At 41.2% G+C, this 21,934-nt stretch overlaps 2 protein-coding genes and 1 long non-coding RNA gene across 3 annotated transcripts; 1 reads left to right on the top strand and 2 right to left on the bottom strand.

Moving 5' to 3' along the window:
- Positions 1-489: 489 nt before the first annotated feature.
- On the bottom strand, positions 490-3,864 carry LOC146683008 (GTPase IMAP family member 8-like). The gene is made up of 2 exons (XM_085445488.1): positions 3,792-3,864; positions 490-2,216 (listed from the first exon to the last, which is right to left on the bottom strand). The coding sequence occupies exons 1-2, from the start codon at positions 3,814-3,816 to the stop codon at positions 628-630; spliced, it is 1,614 nt and encodes a 537-aa protein (XP_085301614.1). The 5' UTR covers positions 3,817-3,864; the 3' UTR covers positions 490-627.
- Positions 3,865-7,239: 3,375 nt separating this feature from the next.
- On the top strand, positions 7,240-20,818 carry LOC146683009 (cytosolic non-specific dipeptidase-like). Its single transcript, XM_085445325.1, has 12 exons — positions 7,240-7,306; positions 15,101-15,178; positions 15,561-15,704; positions 15,832-15,994; positions 17,567-17,655; positions 18,303-18,503; positions 18,586-18,670; positions 18,763-18,923; positions 19,034-19,198; positions 19,731-19,872; positions 20,268-20,415; positions 20,617-20,818. Exons 2-12 carry the CDS (start codon positions 15,119-15,121, stop codon positions 20,681-20,683), a joined length of 1,425 nt encoding a protein of 474 aa, XP_085301451.1. The 5' UTR covers positions 7,240-7,306; positions 15,101-15,118; the 3' UTR covers positions 20,684-20,818.
- On the bottom strand, positions 7,712-13,460 carry LOC146683010 (uncharacterized). Its single transcript, XR_014917382.1, has 2 exons — positions 11,737-13,460; positions 7,712-9,999 (listed from the first exon to the last, which is right to left on the bottom strand). It is a non-coding gene; the product is annotated as an uncharacterized LOC146683010 (long non-coding RNA).
- Positions 20,819-21,934: the final 1,116 nt, after the last annotated feature.

Consider the following 21,934-nt stretch of genomic DNA (forward strand, 5'->3'; position numbering starts at 1 on the left):
GAGATGACCAAGACGAGCGCTGTTCCTGCTGCTCGAACCCCAGTCACTCTCAGACAGCTTCCCCGTAGCACTGCTCTTTATTGTGGTTACATAAATATGCATAGTCTCATTAACATGTGACATCTCAACCAGGCATATATGTGAACAAAGAGTACCTTGTCTGTGTGTAGGTGTGTGTGTGTGTGTGAAAATATGACCCTGCGAACAACTCCCCAAAGCTGGTGCTAGGAGTCCAACGGTTCACCTAAATAAAGGGCTCTTATACTTAAACAGATACAGAGTAGGTGTCCTCCCATACCATAAATCAGGAAGAGAAGGTACGACCTGTCATGACCTTAGGTTGTGTGTGTATGCCAGAGCACTTTGGAACGCACACAGTCTTTGCAGATGAGACATTCTATCATTATTCAATCGATTATATACCTTTAAACATTATTGATGCTATGTTTCTAAGTACAAATGACAATCATAAAATATCACTCCAACAACTAACATGATCAATAATTAATAATTCGTTTTAATTTAATCCAATAAAAAGTAAATAAGAAAATAAAAATGAGAATAATGAGAAGGACTTGTTAATATTGTCTTGATGATGTGAACGAGCTGATGCTGAGTGAGTATTTGTCACTGTGTAGTACACGCCTGCTTCCTCACTTTAGCAGCAGTAGTACGATCCAGTGCAGCTCCAGCTGCCACACCCAGTCCAACTCCAACCAGCACTCCTACTGGACAAGCTGCAGCTCCCACAATAGCTCCAATAGCAAGCTCGGTCGCAATCGCAGTACTGACTCCAGCAGCAGCTCCAGCACTGAGTCCAGCAGCACCTCCAGCAACAGCACCAACCCAGCTGCCCCGGATAAACTTGTTTTTTCTCTCTGCTTCATATCTTGCTTCAGTGGCCATCAGCCCAGGGTTTTTCTTCTGAAGTTGTTCCATCTCTTTGGTTATAGCGCTCTCTGCCTTTTCAAACATCTTGTTGGTGTAGTAGCTTCCTCCGTTTCTCTGAACCATTAGTCTGATCTTCTTCAGCAGCTCTCTGACCTGAGCAGGATCTCTGCTATTGTTGTTAAAAACATGATATCCTCCTCCACACTGACGGACGAATTCACGAAGAGCTGGAGTCTTAGTGATGAATTCTTCTATGGAGACATTCAGATCTACATGTGTGAACAACACCATGGTGTAACGAACGGCTTCATCTCCAAACACCTCCTGAAGGATTCTCAGGGTTTTTTGTTCTTCATCTATAAATATGTTTGGCTGGATCACAACCAGGAACACATGAGGACCAGGAGCAGCCAGTGAGATGCATCTATTGATCTCCGTGTTCACCTGGCCTAAGGTAAACACAGAGTGAAACAGGCCTGGAGTATCAACAACAGCCAGGGTTTGAAAATCAAACAGAGCTGCTTCCTGCTGACACTCTGACGTCACTGAGGCAGGGGATGAAGCTGATGCTGTTTTAAAGGCTTTTCCTCCCAGGATGGTGTTTCCCGATGAACTCTTCCCAGCTCCAGTTTTCCCAACAACAACAATCCTGAAGTCTTTTTCAGCTTTTCTCATGGACTCTTTAGCCTCTTCGAACATCTCATTGGTGTAGCAGCTTCGTTCGTTTCCCTGAACCATAGTGTTGATCTTCCTCAGCAGCTCTCTGACCTGAGAGGGATTGTCATCATCTCGGTTGTTAAAAACATGATATCCTCCTCCACACTGATGGATGAAGTCTTGGAGAGCTAGATTTTCCCTGATGAATTGTTCTATGGTGACTCCATCATGCTCCAGGTTATCTCCACATGTGAACAAGGCCATGGTGTAGTCTGCTAAGTATACTCCAAACATCTGCTGAAGGATTCTCACTGTTTCTCGTTGTTCGTCTGTAAATCTGCTCACACAGATCACAACCAGGAACACATGAGGACCAGGAGCAGCAAAGGAGATGATTCTCCTGATCTCTGTCTTCATTTCCTCTTCAGTTTTAACATTATCAAACAGACCGGGAGTATCGACCACAGCCAGTTTTTGACCTTCAAACTCTCCTGTTTCCTTCTGACACACTGAAGTTACCGAGCTTGAAGATGATCTAGATTCAAAAGCACCCTTTCTTCCTAAGATGGTGTTTCCTGATGCACTTTTTCCAGATCCAGTTTTTCCAACAAGCACCATCCTGAGCTCTGGTTTCGCTTTTGTATGCTTCTTTTGTGGTTCCCCTGACTCTGTTTAAATAAATCAGAAAATTTTAACATCAGCGACTGTGTTAACATCAGTAAAACCAAATAAACAGTGTGAAAAAGTGTTTGAGCTCCTTCAGATTTTTTTGTATGTTTGTCTCTGCATGAGAATCCTCTGCAGGTTTGTGCAGGATAAACGGGTTAGTTTGCTGCACTGTGTTGGGTTTAATGTAAAGAACAGTGTGTGACTGCTGCACAGTGGTTGTGGGTTCATGGTCACAGTTAGCTTACATCAAGTGTAGCAGAGATTCATTGACTGAAATTCACCTTCATACCAACTTTATACCATCTAGAAATCAGACAGCATTAACAGTGCTCTGTCAGTGTAGAGGATGAAATCAACCAGGACAACTTATGAAACATTTTTTTTACATCTGGTGTGTGCATGCACGAAGAGCAGCAGGTCAGCTGATCGCAGCCTGTACACTAAGAACATCTACTGGAGTGCTCAATAGAAATTATTGAGTTTGAGAGTTTGATTCTTTTACCCACACTGAGACCTTACAGCTGATTTTAGGGTTCCTCCACCTGCCGAATCCACTTTAACCCTGTGCACATTATCCTGTTTAGACCAAAATTACTCCAAGAGTACCCCAATGACTCATCCAGGACGTCACAGAAGAACCCAGAACAACGTAAAAGACCTGCAGGGTTCACGTCTCAGCTAAGGTCATGATTCAGCAATGAGAAAGAAACTGGGCAAAAATGGCCTCCATGGCAGAGTTCAAGGAGAAAATCACGGCAGACCAAAAGGAACATAAAGGCTCGTCTCAGTTTGGACAGAAAACATCTGGATGATCCCTGAGACGTTTGGAGACAATGTCTAGTTGGACCTTAAAATGGTTGTCAATCCATTTTTGATCATGTGCTATGAGAGGTAAGATGAAAAAGGCAAAGAGTGGTTGAAGAAGAGCGAGGCTCGTGTGGCCTCCCCACTGACATCTTTTTTTTTTTTACATTACTTACAGGATCAAGGTAAACGTTTTCTATGACCTCATTAAATATACGTAATTTATTGTACAACGAAGTGATTCAGGAAATGGAGCTGCTACATCTGTCACTAAAAAAACACCATGTTTCCTTGCCAGAAAAGTTGATCTGATCGTTTAAGCATTAATCTGCTGATGATAAGAGAAGCTACAGATGTTTCCTGCGCTGTACTTCCTCTCTCTACATGTCAATCAATGAAACAAAAGCCACAAACAAGGAAACAGAAGAAGCTACAAAAACCGGAACCTGCCCTTTGTTTTTCTGTCAAAAGTGTTAAAATCGTGTTTACTTCTCGTGTCATCTACAAACTGCTTCCATCAAGGTTTTTTTTTAACCATTGGTCGATTAATGTTTACGTCGGTCATTGTGCTCATGTATTTAGATCATATTGTACAATCTGCTTTACAATAACAACCACACAAAAACGTCAACTATTGTAAAAACAAAGGAAACCAGTGAGAGGAATAGATCAAATAAAGATAAAACCTAAGAAAGATAAAGTGAGTGTTGAGTTCTATTACTGTTTAATTAACACTAATATTATAGATTGCTCTTTTTAAATGTACTTGCCGAGTCGCTTGTATTTGCTGGCCATGTTCGTCTTTTACAGGCAGTTGATGTGTGGTTTCTGTCTCTGCTGAATAGTTTCCTCTTTATTACCCCATGGTCTGAGTCTGCTGTTAACACTTCCCTTTGAATGAGTGACATTTTAATAGGACGAAAAAGAAGCAGATACTTGCTGGTTGGATGTCAGCAGATGTGTAATTTTGTGATGTCGTCTGTGTTTGGTGCAATCTGTCTGTGGTACATCACTTCTGTAGCGTGCATGCAGCAAGGCACAAATCTTGTTATTAACAGTCATGTTTCTGCTGCTGTTACAGATCTGCGTGCAGACTCTGTGAGAAAAAAAAAGTGAGACACACAGAGCAGCAGGCTTTACTGCGTTTGTTTTACTTGCAGGGCAGCAAAAGCATACACTGTGGTGGACCACTGGAGGGCTCCACTCACACCCAGTTCTCAGGAAGTGTTGTTGCTGTGTTTTGGAGGGAAAAGTATTCAGTTGTGTGGTGATGAGTAATAAACAAGGAGTGTTTGTTACTCATCACAGCTAAGGACCCCGTTGATTGGCGAGAGCTCTCGTGTTGTCTGTGTTTACCTCCACAGTGGATCTAAATGTCGACCCCTGAACAGGATCCAGTAACAATCACTGTGTCAGATATCTAAGAAAATGTCTTCAGTATGAAGAGTTGGAAAGCACCAAGACCAAACATGATTCACACCTACTGGCTGGACTCCATGAGTGTCTGGCTTCACAAATGAACCAGTAGCTAGTAGATGAGACACATCCAAAATGGCTCACTAAAGGCCGGACAGTCCTGATTCCTAAGGATCACCATGAGGGACTGGTCCCATCCAACTACCAGCCAAAGACCTGCCTCAGTGCCAAATGGAAGCTTCTGTTTGGCATCATAGCGGCTAAGATGAACAGGCATATGGCTCAATACTTGGCACGGAAAGGAATGGGAAGAAACACCAGAGGGGTGAAACACCATCTACTGATAGAAAGCACACCTGGATCCTGGAATGCCCTGAGCTATACAAGATCAACAGGATCCTAAGAGCCTTCATCAGAAATTTGATGGTGTTGTGGTGAACATCAGTCCAACTTCAAGCCAATCGATTTAACAAGGAGGTGGTCTTCCGTACTGCTGTTCCACATAGGCCTGAACCCCCTCAGTGAGATCATTGACAAGACTGGCTAGGGAAACCAACTACAGAAAGGCGTAATCATCAGCAAATCCTCTACATGAATGACAGCAAGCTGTATACCAGGAGTGAACGACACATCGATTCACTGACCCACACTACTATGATCTACAGCAGGGGTCCCCAATCCCTGTCCACGAGGGCCGGTGTCCCTGCAGGTTTTAGATGTGTCCTTGATCCATCACAGCTGATTTAAATGGATAAATTACCTCCTCAACATGTCTTGAAGTTCTCCAGAGGCCTGGTAATGAACTAATCATGTGATTCAGGTGTGTTGACCCAGGGTGAGATCTAAAACCTGCAGGGACACCGGCCCTTGTGGACTGGGATTGGGGACCCCTGATCTACAGTAATGACATTGGAGAAGTGTATTTGGATGGTAACAAAGAGAGGGAAAGCAGTTAGAACTGAGGGGATTATACAACCAGAAGGCAACATTGCAGACATCGAGGACAGCCATAGGTACCTGGGACATCCACATATTAAGCCAAGTCCTGAAAGTCAGCTGAATGGGTAGAAGAATGTCCGGGCAATTAACACCTACACTCTACCGGTGATCAGATACCCTGCTAGGATAATAAGCTGACCAAAGAAGGAGACAGAAGAAACTAACATCAAGAAAAGGAAGCTCCTGAGCATGCATGGAGGATTTCACCTCAAACCCAGCACCATGAAACAGTACGCTAAGTGGAAGGAAGGACACTGAGGACTAGCGAGTGTCAAAACCACTGTCCAGGTTGAAGGTGAAGGCAACAGACCCCCAAGCTGGGTGAGTGGCTCTAGCAGATCCCAGGAACAACACCCAAGATCTTACTAGATTAATAAATGAATGAACCATACGCACAGAAGGATTAGATTATTAAAGTGTTTTTTATATATACTTGGCTATAATTATTCTCACCGACACTGCTGTAAGACAGCTAATAGTAAAGATAAATAGTTGAAATGACAATAAAGGTTTTGACCAGCAGGGGGTGGGGGGTTGTGTGAACATAAAGTCTCGAGAAATGAAACCTTGTTTTTAAGCAATTGGACAGAAAGCTTCGAGGCTTCATCTGACCATCAGTAGTATTAATATTATCTTCAGACAACAATAAAACTATTTTAATAAAAACATAACAAAAGGTGTTGTGCCTGATCTTTAATCTCTGTTTCTGCAACATAAATCAGGAGCCAACACACCCACGTTAACTGATGATAGTCACAGTTTGACGTGCCGTGTGACAGCCGTATGCTCAAGGTAACATGACGTCAACGCAGTAGTCTGAAAACATTGACAGCTGCAGGCAGAGGTGTGTCTGATGTGTTAAACACCAAACTCGAAACACGAAATTGTTGAGCAGTCTAACATCCACTCTGAGTGTGCTGTAGTGTTTTTTTCTATCACACAAAAGTGTGTGGGAATCATAACAAAGGCAGTAAGAGCATTTAACCCAGTGGTTCTGAAAGTGGAGGGGGCACGTAAAATAAAATAATTAAACGTTAAAGATGGTTAGTTTAGTGGTTTATTTTATTGCAGCCTGTAATTTTTTGCAGTTTATTTTTATTTGTTTAATTGTTTTTTCCCCTTCCTCGTTGTTTTCTTTACTTTTGCACCTGTGGTTCAGCTACCCAATTTTGCTGTGGTTGGAAGACGTGTTTGTGTGTTTGTGTGTGTGTGGGGGCGGGGCAAGGTTTTCTTGTAGACTAGGAACACTGGGTGAATGTATTTTTAACAGGCAAAGATAAGAAACACAAAACAAGTCACAGAAGGGTCTTAAAAACATGAACAAAAATGCTGCTGGCCTGCTTTAAGATTTAAAGGGGGCCCTAGCAAAAGAAGTTTGGGAACCACTGCTTTAACCTATCAGCGCAGACACCTTCAGCCTGTTCTTTGGGGTTTAGCGTCTCCCGATAAAATCACGTGCTCTTTACTCTTTTTTCAAATCTAAAACAAAACAAAACAAAAACAACAAGCACACGAATGCATGTTTAAAGACGAAATATTGACTGCGTTCTCCTGGTTTGTTAGCGGCTCCTGAAAAGCAAGTCTAGCACACATATCTTCGACCAACAGTCAATCTGTGACACCAGTTAATCTGAAACACCGGAATAAAAACAAAGTAAGTCTGTTTTATGGGACAGGTAGATTTTAATGGTTCCCTTTGCAGTTCAGACATGCCCAGGAAACGTATTTGTCAGAGAGGGCTAGATAAGGTCTTAGCTATGGAGTGTTACCTACGTAATTTGCTTTCGCTTTGCTTAGCGATTACACCCGAGATACTTTCACTTCACTTGCCATTGTTGGCATTCAGTGCACACCTGTGGGAAATTACGATGTGAGTATTTCATTTTTTATTTTCAGATTCTCACTCAGCATGACACAATTTGATCGTCATTTATGACCATAAAATTCCATATTTAACCTTCTGTGCAGATCTGAAATGAGAATTCTATTTTATTGTCATTTTATGGCAAAGCTTTAATGTAAGCCACATACGTGTTGGCTGTTTTCTCACTGTTTGTGAAGGAAACGGTTTCCAGGGCCTAATCTGTGGATCGACTTCCTCCAAGGCGTGGACGTCTATCAGCAGAGAATGTACCTTCACCTATCAGCAGAGAATGTCCCTTAGTCTGTAACACAGTCAAATATATTCTCAAGTAATATTCAAGCATGCCATTCAGCGTGTTAGTACGAGCTCGGGAGCAGCTTGGGAGAACAAGAAAACAGAGACTGCTTTAGATTGTCTTCCCAAATTGACTCAACTTTATTCACAAGTACAACAGTTTATATAGAGGGTAAAATTCATGAGACAGCAGATTATCAGTTTAAACCAGTACAGACCAAGATAAGGGAGCGTCTTCCTGCCCTTGGGTGAAGAAGCATCCTTTGTGTAGTTTATTAGTTCAGCTACAATTGTGATTATCTCAGCGACATATTTTCAAGGCACAAAACGAAGAGTTCTTTCATTAGTGAAATCTGAAACAAACCATCTGGCCTTCAACAGGCGTCTAAAAGATTAAGAAACTAATGTAGCTGAGGGAGTGATCTCTGTGGTATTTCAACCTTGTACCAGCCTGTGATTCTCACACATCAATTCTTGGGTCAAAGAGAAAAACACTGAAACAAAGGGGCCTTATTGAATGACAGAGTTTTCCTGCATAATGTCACTATAAAACAATATCCAGTAAATGCTACCATGGTACTAAAATACCTAACAGTTCCCCTCTTTTATTATTTTTAAAAATAATAACTCAATAGAAAGGAAAAATCACAAATGTAATAAGATAATATAAAAAGCAAATCATAAAATGTAACTGGTCTGTCGAGCAGGCTTAATATCAAATAAAAATCCTAAGGTTAATGCAGTAGATATGATTAATAACCTAAATATATAAAAAACACAGTTCTTCAGTCGTCTCCTGGCCTGGTCCCAGGTTCGAGAGACCCCGTATAAGCGTCGTGTGATGACAATGGGCATTTCATTTTCTCCATTATCAGGATGGAATGAGTCTATCTTTATCAGGTTAGACATTGTGTGGTATTCTAGGCTTTCTGTTCCTGCTGGATGTTCGAGTACCTTGTTGTTGTTCTTTCAGGCGTTGTGTGTTAATCAGTGATTGTGTGTGTGTAGGTGGATTGGATCCGGGCGTTGGCTCGCCTGAGTCGTCATCTACTTGATCCGACGCCTTAGGTGGTTTGGTGGGGCTGGTCTTAACCCTGCTGGCATGAATCCACTGAAGTTGTCCATCTGTTAGGATGCTGGTTCTCGTCACTGCAAGTACAGTCTGGGGGCTGGAACACGCGCGGCCTCCCCGAATTTCCTTGGTTTTAGCGACTTCACCAACACCGCATCTCCTTGTCTCCACTGGTGGAACTGTGGAGGGGAAAGGCTGAGAGAGACAAACTTTCTGATAGTTATTATTCAGTGTTTCTACCAGGTTATGAACATAGTCAGACAATGCAGTGTCTATGTCCCCTTCCAATAGCGGTGCCCCTCTGGAGGCTGACCATGGTGTTGGAAACGGTCTTCCCATGATTATTTCAAATGGAGATAATTTGGTTGCTGCGGATGGAGTCATTCTAATCTCGCAGAGGATTTGAGGAAGTAATTTGACCCAGGTCATTCCTGTTTCTATCATTGCTTTAGTCAGGCGGTTTTTTATGGTCCTATTCATTCTTTCTACAACTCCTGAACTCTGAGGATGGTATGGCACATGATATTTCCAGTCTATTGCTAGAGTTTTAGCACACTTTTGAATTACTTCTGATGTGAATGAAGGTCCTCTATCACTGTTAATTTGGTGAGGTATTCCAAATCTGGGTATTATTTCATTGCTCAACTTTTGACAGACTACTTCTGCAGTTTCTTTTGATGTTGGGTAAGCTTCTACCCATTTACTAAATTGGTCCACTATTACCAGTAAGTACTTGATGCTTCCTTGTGCTGGCATGTGTGTAAAATCAATTTGTAATGTATGAAATGGGAAATCTGGTTGTGGTAAATGCTGATGTTTTGCTTTTGGTTTTCCTACATTAGTTCGTGCACATGTTAGACAGGTTGCTAATATGCGTTTTACTGCGTGTGATGTTTTCTCGATTACAAATCTTGATTTTATTGCTCCTATTACCCCTCTTTGTCCGACATGACTCACACCGTGAAAATGGCGGACAAGGATTGGCAGTAGTGAAGATGGGAGGGCAATCAAACCCTCAAGGTTTTTGTATAAGCCGTCTCTGTTATCTAAGGTACAATCATTACTTTCCCAGTAAGTGTAATCTAAGGCAGAGGCCTGCTCTTGTATGAATTTTAGGTCAACATTTGCTTCTAAATAGTCTGGGAGTGTGACAAGTGGCAGCTGTAAAGGCAAAGATAATACTTCCTTTCTGGGTGGTTGCTGTGAGGCAGCAGCTGCTTTCGCGGTTACGTCTGCAAGAGCATTTCCCACTGCTTCGTCTGTGTCAGCCGTGCTGTGCCCCTTCGTTTTAACAACTGCAATTGCCGATGGCAGCTGTATAGCCTGCAAAAGTCTTTGAACAAGATCAGAATTAGCGATCGATTTTCCATCAGCAGATGTGAAGCCTCTCTGTCTCCACAATGTGCCAAAGTCATGCACCACACCGAATGCATAACGGCTATCAGTGTAAATTGTTACCCGCTTATCCACATGTGGCTCACAGGCGCGTATTAAAGCCATGAGCTCTGCTTTTTGTGCTGAGTGAAATGGTAATGAGTGAGCCTCTAGTATGATGTCAGGCAATGTCACCACCGAATAGCCACAAAGAAATAAGTTGTCATTTGGTTTTGAAAAGGACCCGTCCACATAAACAATGACTGAGTCTGGGATTGGTGTCTGCTCTAAGTCTGGGCGTGGTGCTGTGGATTCCTGTATACGTGTCATACAATCATGATCGTCAGGGTCGTCTGAACCATCCTGTCGGTCAGAGGAACACAGCATACGAATAAGTAAGTGTGCTGGCGAATTGGGTGTGCTGCTTGCTTTTATAGTGAGATTTGCTGTTGAAGTCAGTGTAGCTTCATAACCTGAGCGACGTTGTGCGGTCATGTGTTGTGTAGTTATGTTTGCTAGAATGGTCGTGACCTGGTGATTGGTGTGTAGAATAGTGTCATGTGAGAGTGTGAGCTTCTTGCAGTCCCCTATCATGATAGAGCAAGCTGCTACTGCTCTCAGGCAGGCCGGCATCCCCTGAACTACCGCAGGCAGAGTCAGGCAGACCCAAACAAGGGGCGGAGGTCAGCGCTCCCTGTAATGCATTGAAAGAGGCAGTCATTTCTGTGGACCACAGTATTCGAGGAGGCTTGTCTTTTTTGCAGCATTCACGCAGAATGTGGTCATGAAAAGAACAGTCTGGTATCCACTGTCTGCAATAGTTCACCATGCCTAGGAAGGACAACATTTCCTTCTGTGTAGTGGGCCGAGGGACGGAGGTCACAGCTTTGACCCTGTCTGTAGTCATGGAACGTTGTCCGTGAGACAGTGTAAATCCCAAATATTGAACAGAAGTCTGACAGTACTGCGTTTTCTTTGCTGATGCTTTGTGGCCAGTCTGTTGGAGGTGCTGGAGTAGCATGTGTGTGGCAGTTTGACATAGTTTTTCACTTTCAGCACAGAGGAGGAGATCATCTACATACTGGATCAGAGTACAGCCCTCTGGAGGAGTGAAGCCGTCCAGGGTAGCACGTACCACCATTGAGAAAGCCGCAGGGCTGTCTACCATGCCTTGGGGTAAGCGAGTCCATGTGTACTGCTTATCTCTATGTGTAAAAGCAAATATCGGCTGTGTGTCCTCATGCACAGGTACTGAGAAAAAGGCGGAGCACAAATCCACCACAGTAAAATGTGTAGCTGTTGCTGGAATACCTGTCAGTATGCTGGGAACATCTGGGACAAGAGGAGGTAGAGGCATAATGACTGCATTAATTTGCCTTAAGTCTTGTGTGAAACGCCATACGCCAGGTTTGTTAGGCTTTGGCACAGGATTGACAGGAGTGTTATATGGAGATACTGTGGGCTTTATTACTCCAACTGTCAATAAATCTCCTATGATGATGTCTAAGGCTGCGGCTTTTTCAGCGGAAATGGGATATTGCTTGACATATACCGGCTTGTTGTTTTTCAGCTGAGCATGATAAGGTGTACAGTCAATAAATCCTACATCATTCTCACCTCTTGACCATAATGTCATGTTTTGATATTCAGAACAGTGTGAGAGAAACAAATATGTGGCTTCCAGGCATGGGGCTACCTGGTAACGGTGTTTGCACATGTTTTTGACACAGAGTGTGACGTGGGATACCAGTCAGATGGATATTGAGTTCATTCTCCGCTGAGGCGTCCAGCTGACACAGAGGCTGTTCCTTCTCCATGGTGTCGGTGCATAGGGCAGAGAAAACATAGCTGTTATCAGTATCTGCAAACATTTCACCCTTTGTGTTAAATGAAATACACAAGTTCATTTTTGCCATTAAATCTCTGCCTAATAGATTCACAGGCGAGTTTGGAATAATTATGAATGGATGATATGTAATTTCGTCTGGTTTTGGGCCCCAGCGTGTTTTTAGAGAATGAGTTTTGGGGCATTGCACTAGAGTTCCGTTTATTCCCATGGTGTTGATGCACACAGAGGAAACAGGCCCACTATAGAATTTTCCAGACAGTGAACTTTTAGTGGCTCCACTGTCAACTAAAAAAGAATAAATCTTTTCACCTATTTCTATATCTAACATGGGCAAGCTTTCTGTGTTACGGGACAATTGCAAATGCAGCATCGTGTGTAGTGCTTCACACTGTCCCTCATCCTCACCTGGGCCTCCCTATGGTTGGTCCAGTCTTTCGTTATCATATGGATGGGGATTAAAATGTGGATTATAAGGTTGCTCCCTAAGTGCAAAGGGGCCGTTTCTTTGATGTGATTCCTGTCTGCGTTGCCAGTTACCTTGTCTGTAAGAGCTCTGCTGACGCCTAGTGGCAGGAGCTGGTCCTGTGTTTTGTGGTTGAGACCTATGTGCTGCTGATTTGCATTCCCTCCTCCAGTGTCCTATTTTTCCACAGTAAAAACATACGTCTCCACTCCTATCTCTCCTTCTGAAATCTCCCTGCTGCGCTTGTTGAGGGGACGGGGCCCCTGCATACATCATTTTTTCACTTTCCTCTGAGCCTTCAACATCAAAATTCAACATCATCTTAACACTTTTAGCCTTCGTGCTGTTGGGGAAAAGATCTGCACCAGCTTTTGTTTTGACAAGTGTGATAAAGTTCTTTATCTTCATGTCATAGAGATTATCAGTGGCAGTCAGCTTCAATAGTTGTGAACATTCTGGATGAATATTGTTTAAGAATGTTGTTATGAAAATCTGATCATTTCCTCCTTCAGGCATGCATGCCTCATTAGTCCAGCAGTGTGTGAAACGTTTCATAAAAACTAGAATGGATTCATCTGGCTTTTGCTTACACATGGTTACTGCATTTAAATCAAGTTTATCTCTAGACATTGTGAGCAGAAATTTCTTTAGATTTTGAAAAAAGGCTGTGATTTTGTCATCGTTTATCCACAAAAACGAGGTGGTGTTGGCTGCTTGGTCATTTTTAGGGTCTAGTTCCTCTACTTCTTCAATAAGCTGAGATTCAGTCACACCTGGGATTCGTTGACATAATATATATCTATAATCAGGCCCACCCAAGTGGTGGTCCGCTATTTGTGATTTTATATTTTATTTTTTTCGGTTTTACAGTTAATTTTGATTTTTTATCGGACCCGTCTAAGGTCTTTGAATTATTCTGACCCATGGTCAGTGATTTCCAGAGGGGTTTAGACGCTTGAAGGATTTAAGTTAGTTTTATTTTGCTGTGGCACACCTGAGGTTACTTGATTTTTTGCTAGCAATTTTATCTTTTTAGTGAGCAACTTCTCACTTTTTAACGAGCAACTTCTCGTTTTATGACCACAGGCAACTTCCTGTGTCCTTTCTGCTGGTGCAACTTCTTAGTTTATGACAGCAGGCAACTTCCTGTGTCCTTTCTGCTTTAATTTACAAAACAACAGGCAACTTCCTGTGTTTCTATGTGGGCCACTAAAGAAGGCTCCTCAGTGTATCCCACTTGTTACTATGTGGGCCACTGAAGAAGGCCTCGTCAGCGTATCCCGTTTCTATGTGGATCACTGAGAAAGGCATAACACAGTCTTATAAAATAAAAGACGAGTGCCTACCTTCGTCAGGATCCCACTTCTGACACCAAAATTGAAGGAAACGGTTTCCAGGGCCTAATCCGTGGATCGACTTCCTTCGAGGCGTGGACGTCTATCAGCAGAGAATGTACCTTCACCTATCAGCAGAGAATGTCCCTTAGTCTGTAACACAGTCAAATATATTCTCAAGTAATATTCAAGCATGCCATTCAGCGTGTTAGTACGAGCTCGGGAGCAGCTTGGGAGAACAAGAAAACAGAGACTGCTTTAGATTGTCTTCCCAAATTGACTCAACTTTATTCACAAGTACAACAGTTTATATAGAGGGTAAAATTCATGAGACAGCAGATTATCAGTTTAAACCAGTACAGACCAAGATAAGGGAGCGTCTTCCTGCCCTTGGGTGAAGAAGCATCCTTTGTGTAGTTTATTAGTTCAGCTACAATTGTGATTATCTCAGCGACATATTTTCAAGGCACAAAACGAAGAGTTCTTTCATTAGTGAAATCTGAAACAAACCATTTGGCCTTCAACAGGCGTCTAAAAGATTAAGAAACTAATGTAGCTGAGGGAGTGATCTCTGTGGTATTTCAACCTTGTACCAGCCTGTGATTCTCACACATCAATTCTTGGGTCAAAGAGAAAAACACTGAAACAAAGGGGCCTTATTGAATGACAGAGTTTTCCTGCATAATGTCACTATAAAACAATATCCAGTAAATGCTACCATGGTACTAAAATACCTAACAGTTTGGTTCTGAAAGCCTGCAGCTCCAATCGACTGCAGCTATAGTTCTGCAAAATTATGAAGTGAAACGAGTTTGGCTGGAAATCAACCCCATGTTTATTTTGTTTTAAAGGATACACGGCACACCATGCTAAGACTTATCACTTTTTCCGCTCATAGCTCTTTAGGAATCAAATGCGGCAGTTTTCAGATTTACGCCTGGTGACTTTCATGTTTATCAGCCTAGGAGTTTACATACTTTGGTTAAAATACCTATAAAGAAAGGTAGATTTCCAGTCATGATTTAACTGTTGTTTTAATAAAAAGCAACTGTGCGAAAGAGGTGGAAAATCAACACCACAGCTCAACAGTGTTTCAATATCAGAATCTGACATTGTTTCAATGTCAACAGTATTAGAAAATATAACGTCGAATCAATGTCAGGTTTCAACATTGATTCAATATCAAAACCTGACGTTGTTTCAATATTTTAAAAGGGTGCAAGGGTGACATTAGGTCAACGTCACACCTCAACTTTGATTCAATGACATCGTCTGATATTGACTAAACATTGTTTCAATGTTTCCTTGCTATCTGGGTTACGTGAAGTGCATGCGTGCATGAAGGGTTTGTCCTCTCATAAGATTGCACAAACCCAGACGTAGACTCACACCAGTCTGCTTGTTTAACCCTCAGATCCCATCACTACCAAAAATGTCTCATCTCACTGAACTTTTCAAGTATGTGGACGACCACCAGGACCTGTATGTGCAGGTAAGATCACTCAGAAAAAACTATATAGTGCAGCTGCTTAATCATTACGTTTTTTGCATGATTGTCACTTGTTTTAATGGCTTATTGAGCTAACTGAAAACTGGACAGATTTGCAATTCCTTCACTTAAACTGGGATTATAGTACAGTTCCAGCTGTAAAACCAGTTTTCCTGATAAGAATCAGTGATATTACAACTGCTGCTCGAGTCAAATTTTGTGGGTCTAATGTCCTAAGAATAACTCATTGTGGCTCATTCTTTTGCAACAAGTAACTGCATGAAATAGTAAAAAACAAAAAGAAAAGAAAAGGAAAAAAAAGATAAAATCTCTATAAAAACCCCATTTTAATGTCTTTAAATCCCTTTTTCGTAATTGTCCTCAGCGCCTCGCTGAGTGGGTGGGTGTCCAGAGTGTGTCTGCTTGGCCTGAGAAGCGCGGGGAGATCAAAAAAATGATGGAGATGGCAGCCAAGGACATCGAGAGGCTGGGAGGGACTGTGGAATTGGTGGACGTTGGCAAGCAGAAGGTCTTGCACTGGTTACATTTCTTAATGCATTAATGATTTGTATATTGCGTTATCTTTTCTACTTAAATTTCACCATAAATGGACCTTGTTGTTAAACGGTCACTCAGATTAAGTTTCATTCATGCAGCTTCCCTCAGGAGAGGAGATCCCCCTGCCTCCTATCATCCTGGGGCAGTTAGGATCAGACCCAGCAAAGAAGACGGTGTGTATTTACGGGCACCTTGATGTTCAGCCAGCCAACATCAGTGACGGCTGGGACACAGAGCCTTTCACTCTGGTGGAGAAAGACGGTAAGAGGAGAATACTTTTGGTCTTTTACAAAACAACTCTGGAGATTTTTCTGAGCTGGAAAGTTATGTGAATAACTGAAGTCAGCTGGAACGCACTTTGTGCTTGTAAAAATAGATGAGAATGAAAACTTTAAGGCTACTGTATCCAGCTGTTTGTAAGTTACACCGGGTAGTTTTTGGTTTAGCAAAGTTATAATATCAAATATGGCTAAAAAAATGAGCTACAGTACTGTCCTGTAGATAGAATAGATGGCAAAACTAAAAGATGAAGAAGAATTAATTTTCAGAGCAGCATAAAGGCAGTTTGTTACTATCAGAACATTGTAATAACCTGATGAGGACTCGGTGTTTTAGTGGTCTTAACTGAGATTACAGAAAACAAAAAAAAAATCCAGTCAGCACGTTGGTAGTGCAGGATGACGAAGTGTGGAGTGAGGTGTGTGAATCCTGTAAGGTAGCATAACTAAGAGAAAACACGGTATCAACAAGCTTAACTATGTAGACTGGGAACACTGGGTGAATGTATTTTTAGCAAAGATAAGAAACACAAAACAAGTCACAGAAGGGTCTTAAAAACATGAAAAAAGAAAGCTGTTGGCCTTCTTTAAGTTTTAAACTCTCATCCAAGAGACTTCTTCAGTTCTAAAACAAATGGTTGTGTGTCTCAGGTATTTAACCCCTAATAGTTTTTCTCAGGAGGTTCTGAGGGTTGTTAATCATGCATCACATTAGCCAAGGTGTGAAGAAAACAAAAGATATGGGCCATTACCATCATATGAGGTAAGGTTGAGACCTTGACCGAACACTTCCATTTAGCAAAGGCTCAAAGATTGTGCAAAGGTTCACATGACAGACTTGTGAAACACACTCGGCAAAAAGGCTCAAGTGAGGCGTTTTCCTTTGTGAGTCATGACTGGTCCTTTATTTCACAGACTGCATTTGTTTGTGCACATAACTAAGTCACTGTAGCATTCCTGAATTGGTGTCTATGCTTTGTTATGCTTCACACAGTAATGCAAAAGCTGCACCTGAATAATTTCAACCCTTTAAGGCTTCTTTGTTTTATGTTAAACAACATAGATTGACTCTGTTGTGCACGATCTTTCAGACTCTTTAATACTGTGTACCACAAGGTAACCTAACCATTCTTTGCTGCTCTTTTAGATCTTCTTTATGTTGCATCATTTCAGTACATATTTGCATTTAAACAAACTTTTTTGATGGGACAGGTAGGACGGGGTTTTTTTTTTTTCAGCTAGAAAATTGAGCACACGTGGTCTTGTGTGTTTTCTGGTGAGAGTCAGCTGACACAAAATGCCAGCTGACTCCCCCTGTCTCATTCCTGCCTGCTCAGTTGTGTTAGTGCTGCTTATGTCACATTTTACAAAACCTGCTGCAGACCTTTTTTTGTATCATAAACAAGGATTTCATATCATTAACCCTAACCTCCAAGTTTAAAATCAGGGCCTGTGGTGTGCTGACTATGTAATAAACATAACCTTAGAAACATTTTTCAGTGCCAATAATTTCTCATTAAAACCTTGAAACTGAAACAAAGTTTTCTTTTTGTAGGTAAGCTCTATGGAAGAGGATCTACTGATGACAAGGGTCCAGTGTTGGCCTGGTTTAACTGCATTGAAGCGTATCAGAAGATCGGAAAGGTACAGTTACTGCCAGATTTAAGCTGGCCAACAAAAGGTGTTTCAAGTTCAGATAGTTTAAAGATGATATGATATTTTAGTGTGTCCTAAAGAATCAACCCTGTGGCCTGACATGCTAAGATGGGCGTGTTTGAAAACTAAATTGAAATTACTGACAGGAAGGAGTATATTGAGGTGTGAATTTTTATTCCAGTATCTGAAAATGTATAGCATTACTTCTTATCAAGGTTTTTATTTTGTTTTTGTACAGTGATGATAAAGCAGAATAGCTACTATACAGCACTATTCTAAAAGGATATGTGGGTCATTTGTATCATTTTAAAAATATTATTTTAGCTTGATCTGTTGAGTTTTTCCTTACTTGGTGCTTTCTGATATGGCTCTCTGGATCTTCTGATAATTAGAGTAAATCTTTAGCAGGAATTTCATTAATGGGTGTTTAGTCAGAACAAATAAATCCCAGCTGGTGAATGTACCGTATTTATTTTTAAACATGCATTCCTGCAACCTGCTATTCACATTTATTCAGTGGAGCACCCACAATTTGATTGTATATGAAATTGTGGGTCATTTGTTGTCAAGAGATTATTTCAACTCTAGAAAATGAGCCAGAATTTTTTTTTTATGCATCTCTCTTCTTGTTGCAGGACCTTCCCATCAACATCAAATTCTGCTTCGAGGGGATGGAGGAATCTGGATCTGAGGGTCTGGATGATCTTGTGTTTTCTAGAAAGGACACTTTCTTTAAAGATGTGGACTACATCTGCATCTCTGACAACTACTGGCTGGGCAAGAACAAACCCTGCATCACCTACGGCCTGAGAGGAATCTGCTATTTCTTCATTGAGGTGAAGTCCTGTTGGATTACTGTTGGTGGGGAGACACACAAGCTGTGTATTTTAAAATAATGTTTTACATTCCAACCTCAAGGTGGAGTGTGGTGGAAAGGACTTGCACTCAGGGGTGTTTGGTGGCTCTGTTCATGAGGCCATGACTGACCTCATCGCACTTATGGGCAAGTGAAGCTGATAATTGTGATTTTTGGTCTCACCGACCTTATTTTACAGCAGTTTAGAGTTTTAATCATGTGTTTGACTTCCTGCACAGGCTCCCTGGTTGACAAAAGGGGTAAGATTTTGGTTCCTGGGATCTATGACAGTGTGGCGCCTCTGACAGCAGAGGAGCAAAAGCTGTACGAGAAGATCGACTTTGACTTGGATGAGTACTGTAAAGATGTGGGGGTTGACCAGCTGCTGCATGACACAAAGGCAAAGAAATTATTTATGTTGTTCGCATCACTCATTGGTGGAAATGTGCTGTATAATGTGGGGTCATTCACACTTTTTGAACCTAGTGTTCTTGATTTCTTCCACCATAGGAGCAAATCCTCATGCACCGTTGGAGATATCCTTCTCTTTCCCTTCATGGTATTGAGGGGGCTTTCTCTGAAGCAGGAGCCAAGACGGTTATTCCTCGCAAGGTCATCGGCAAGTTTTCCATCCGCCTTGTGCCTGACATGGACCCTAGAGATGTGGAGAAGCAGGTAAACACTGTGATAGGTAACAATGATGGCATATAGCACTCACTTAAATAATGTAGCAGAAGTCGCTCTGTATCTCTGCCACTTATTGGTAGTTTGTTGCTCAGATGATTTGCTTAGCCATGCTTTTTTTAAGAAGTCCGTGAAACAAACTGCAATGTATAAAATTGAGAAATATTATGAATATATTATATTATGTAGTAAAAAACTGTGGAGGGATTTAATGTGAATGAAGGTAACTTTATTTAGACAGAAAACCAATATCACAGATCATAGCATTAAAATATACAGGCAAACCAACCAATCAAGTCACTTTCTTTTGCCTTACCTAATACAGTTCAACCCTTTGCACACATAGTGTTTTTTTTTTTTAAACTGACTCTGAATTAACATGACAAAGAGATTTAGTTAAGTTTTACTACCTAAAGCTGAGCCTGGACTGACTGTGGGCCACTTGGAAGTAGCCACATGATTAGCTTCAGTTTGTTTCTGCATAAAAGCTCCAACAAGTCTAAGTTATTTTTCCCTCTTCAAGGTCGTCGATCATCTGCAGAAGAAGTTTGCTGAACTGGGAAGCCCCAATAAACTGAAAGTGAACATGGGCCACGGGGCCAAAGCCTGGGTCTCAGACTTCAACCACCCACACTACATGGCAGGGAGAAAGGCCATAAAGACAGGTACAAGGACTTAATGATAAAAGCTGTTAGATTAAAGACGGAGTTCACTCAATCTCCCCCATTTCTTTTATTTTGCTAAAAAGTCTAAATCAGTTCTGTGTTTTTTGTATTGCAAAAGTGTAAAACACTTTCTCCTGCAATGGTACAACTGACTTTCTTACAGTTTACATGTTGATACTTTTTCTTTAAGAGGAAAATATTTTTTCATGTTTCAGCTCCTGTCCTCGCTAGATGTTTCAGGACATTAAAAACAAAGACAAGCAAATTTTATAAGTTTTTTGTTATATGCATGTTTTTGTGAAACTTTTTAAGTCTTTTTCAGATATTTTCACTGATAGGAGTGTATCCAGTTTTGTTGTGACAAAAAAAGTCTTATCCTCCTCGTTGTGCTGTAGTCTTCGGGGTCGAGCCTGATCTGACTCGCGAGGGCGGCAGCATCCCGGTCACCCTGACCTTCCAGGAGGCCACAGGCCGTAATGTCATGCTGCTTCCTGTAGGGTCCTCTGATGATGGAGCTCACTCTCAGAATGAAAAGATCAACAGGTTGGTCACAGCTCACACCGTTTCACTTCTTTTGAAATGTGGAACAAGTAGGAACTATTGATAAAATGGATGAACTATTGCAGTAAAAGAAGATGATCATGTTTGTCATCTCCAGATTATTTCTGTTCTAAACTTAATGACAGGTAAAGAGAGTTTTTTAAATTATAAACCATTATCATGGCTTTATTTCTCCATTTTCAGATCAAACTACATTCAGGGAGTCAAGCTGCTGGGAGCATATTTCCATGAGGTCTCTCTGCTGGAGTGATTTGATGGTGTCTCATAATGACAGGTGTAATATATGCTCGTCCTTCATGTCAGACCATAAACTTTGTGGGTTTACCTTTCACAATGAATGGTTTTATACACCCTGCTGATAATAAATGTGTCTTTCTTACTTTGAGTTGTTTTTCTTTTCATTTCATGATGTAACAAGATGTACTTTTGATGCAGTGCACTGCTTACCATCATAACCGACTATAACAGGGTAAAATGTTGATAAGCTTAATTTAGAAGCTGTCAAATGTGATTGAGGCATCAGTGATAGCAGCATGACCAAAGGCTGGTACTATTTGGCGATGGAGATGGTTGTGTCAGGAAATATCAAGCTCATAAATAATGAGACTTCCATACTGGATCATTTAGGATTAACAACAACCACCTTGGTGATATTGGCCAATACGGTGTCCGTGGAAACTGTGATGCTGTTTTCCAAAGACAAGAGGAAAGAGAAGGCGGAAAGCATGTTAGGAGGCAGCAAGAGAGAGAGAAGAAATGGAGCTGCAGGAGGAATAATGTTAGACCTCAGATGAGGTTCATCATACAATGTGACAATAAGGTCCACAAAAAACAAAACAAAATAAAAAAATAAATAAATAAATAAAAAAAATCGGCCTCTCTATCTGGACTCTAGTTGTTACGCATGTGGTCAGGATTTGATGGTAAAGTAGTGTTTTGTGTTCCTCTGGACACAGAGGAGATGAGCTGTTTGTAATGAAGTAATGAAATAGTTTGTAATGAAGCAGCCCTCCTCTAGATGAATCCTGTCTAAAAACTGAAATGATAGAAGTCAAAATTTACTAAAGAATAAAGGTGCAGGTAAGTATCCTGCAGGAAAAAAATTAATTTAGAGAGAGAGAAGGAGAAGATGCAGGAAGGAGAGCGTTGTAAATGTTATACAAGAACTTATGAAGACGTTCAGACATATATTCTTTTATATTCTTTAATTCAGTCTGATATATTAGCTATAAATGAACAATAAAAGTAAACTTGCCACTGTGGTGAAACGAGTTGTGAAACAAACAAGGGTCAGTTACTTAAACCAGTAGCACTTGATGTCTGCTTTGAGACATCGCATTAATTCATTATTACTATTTTTTTTATATGCCTGAAGTCCTGACAATTATAATAACAAAATGCGCATCTTATAGAAATTTCATGTTTACAGTATAATGTATCCCATAAACAGGCATAGATCAAAGAGCTGAGTCCTTTTAAACTGTCCATGTCTCTTTAATGA

Source organism: Copadichromis virginalis, linkage group LG22 (genome assembly GCF_057382275.1).
Source record: "Copadichromis virginalis isolate Kocher_CV1m ecotype Utaka linkage group LG22, C_Virginalis_male_GT1.1, whole genome shotgun sequence".
Taxonomy (NCBI): Eukaryota; Metazoa; Chordata; class Actinopteri; order Cichliformes; family Cichlidae; genus Copadichromis; species Copadichromis virginalis.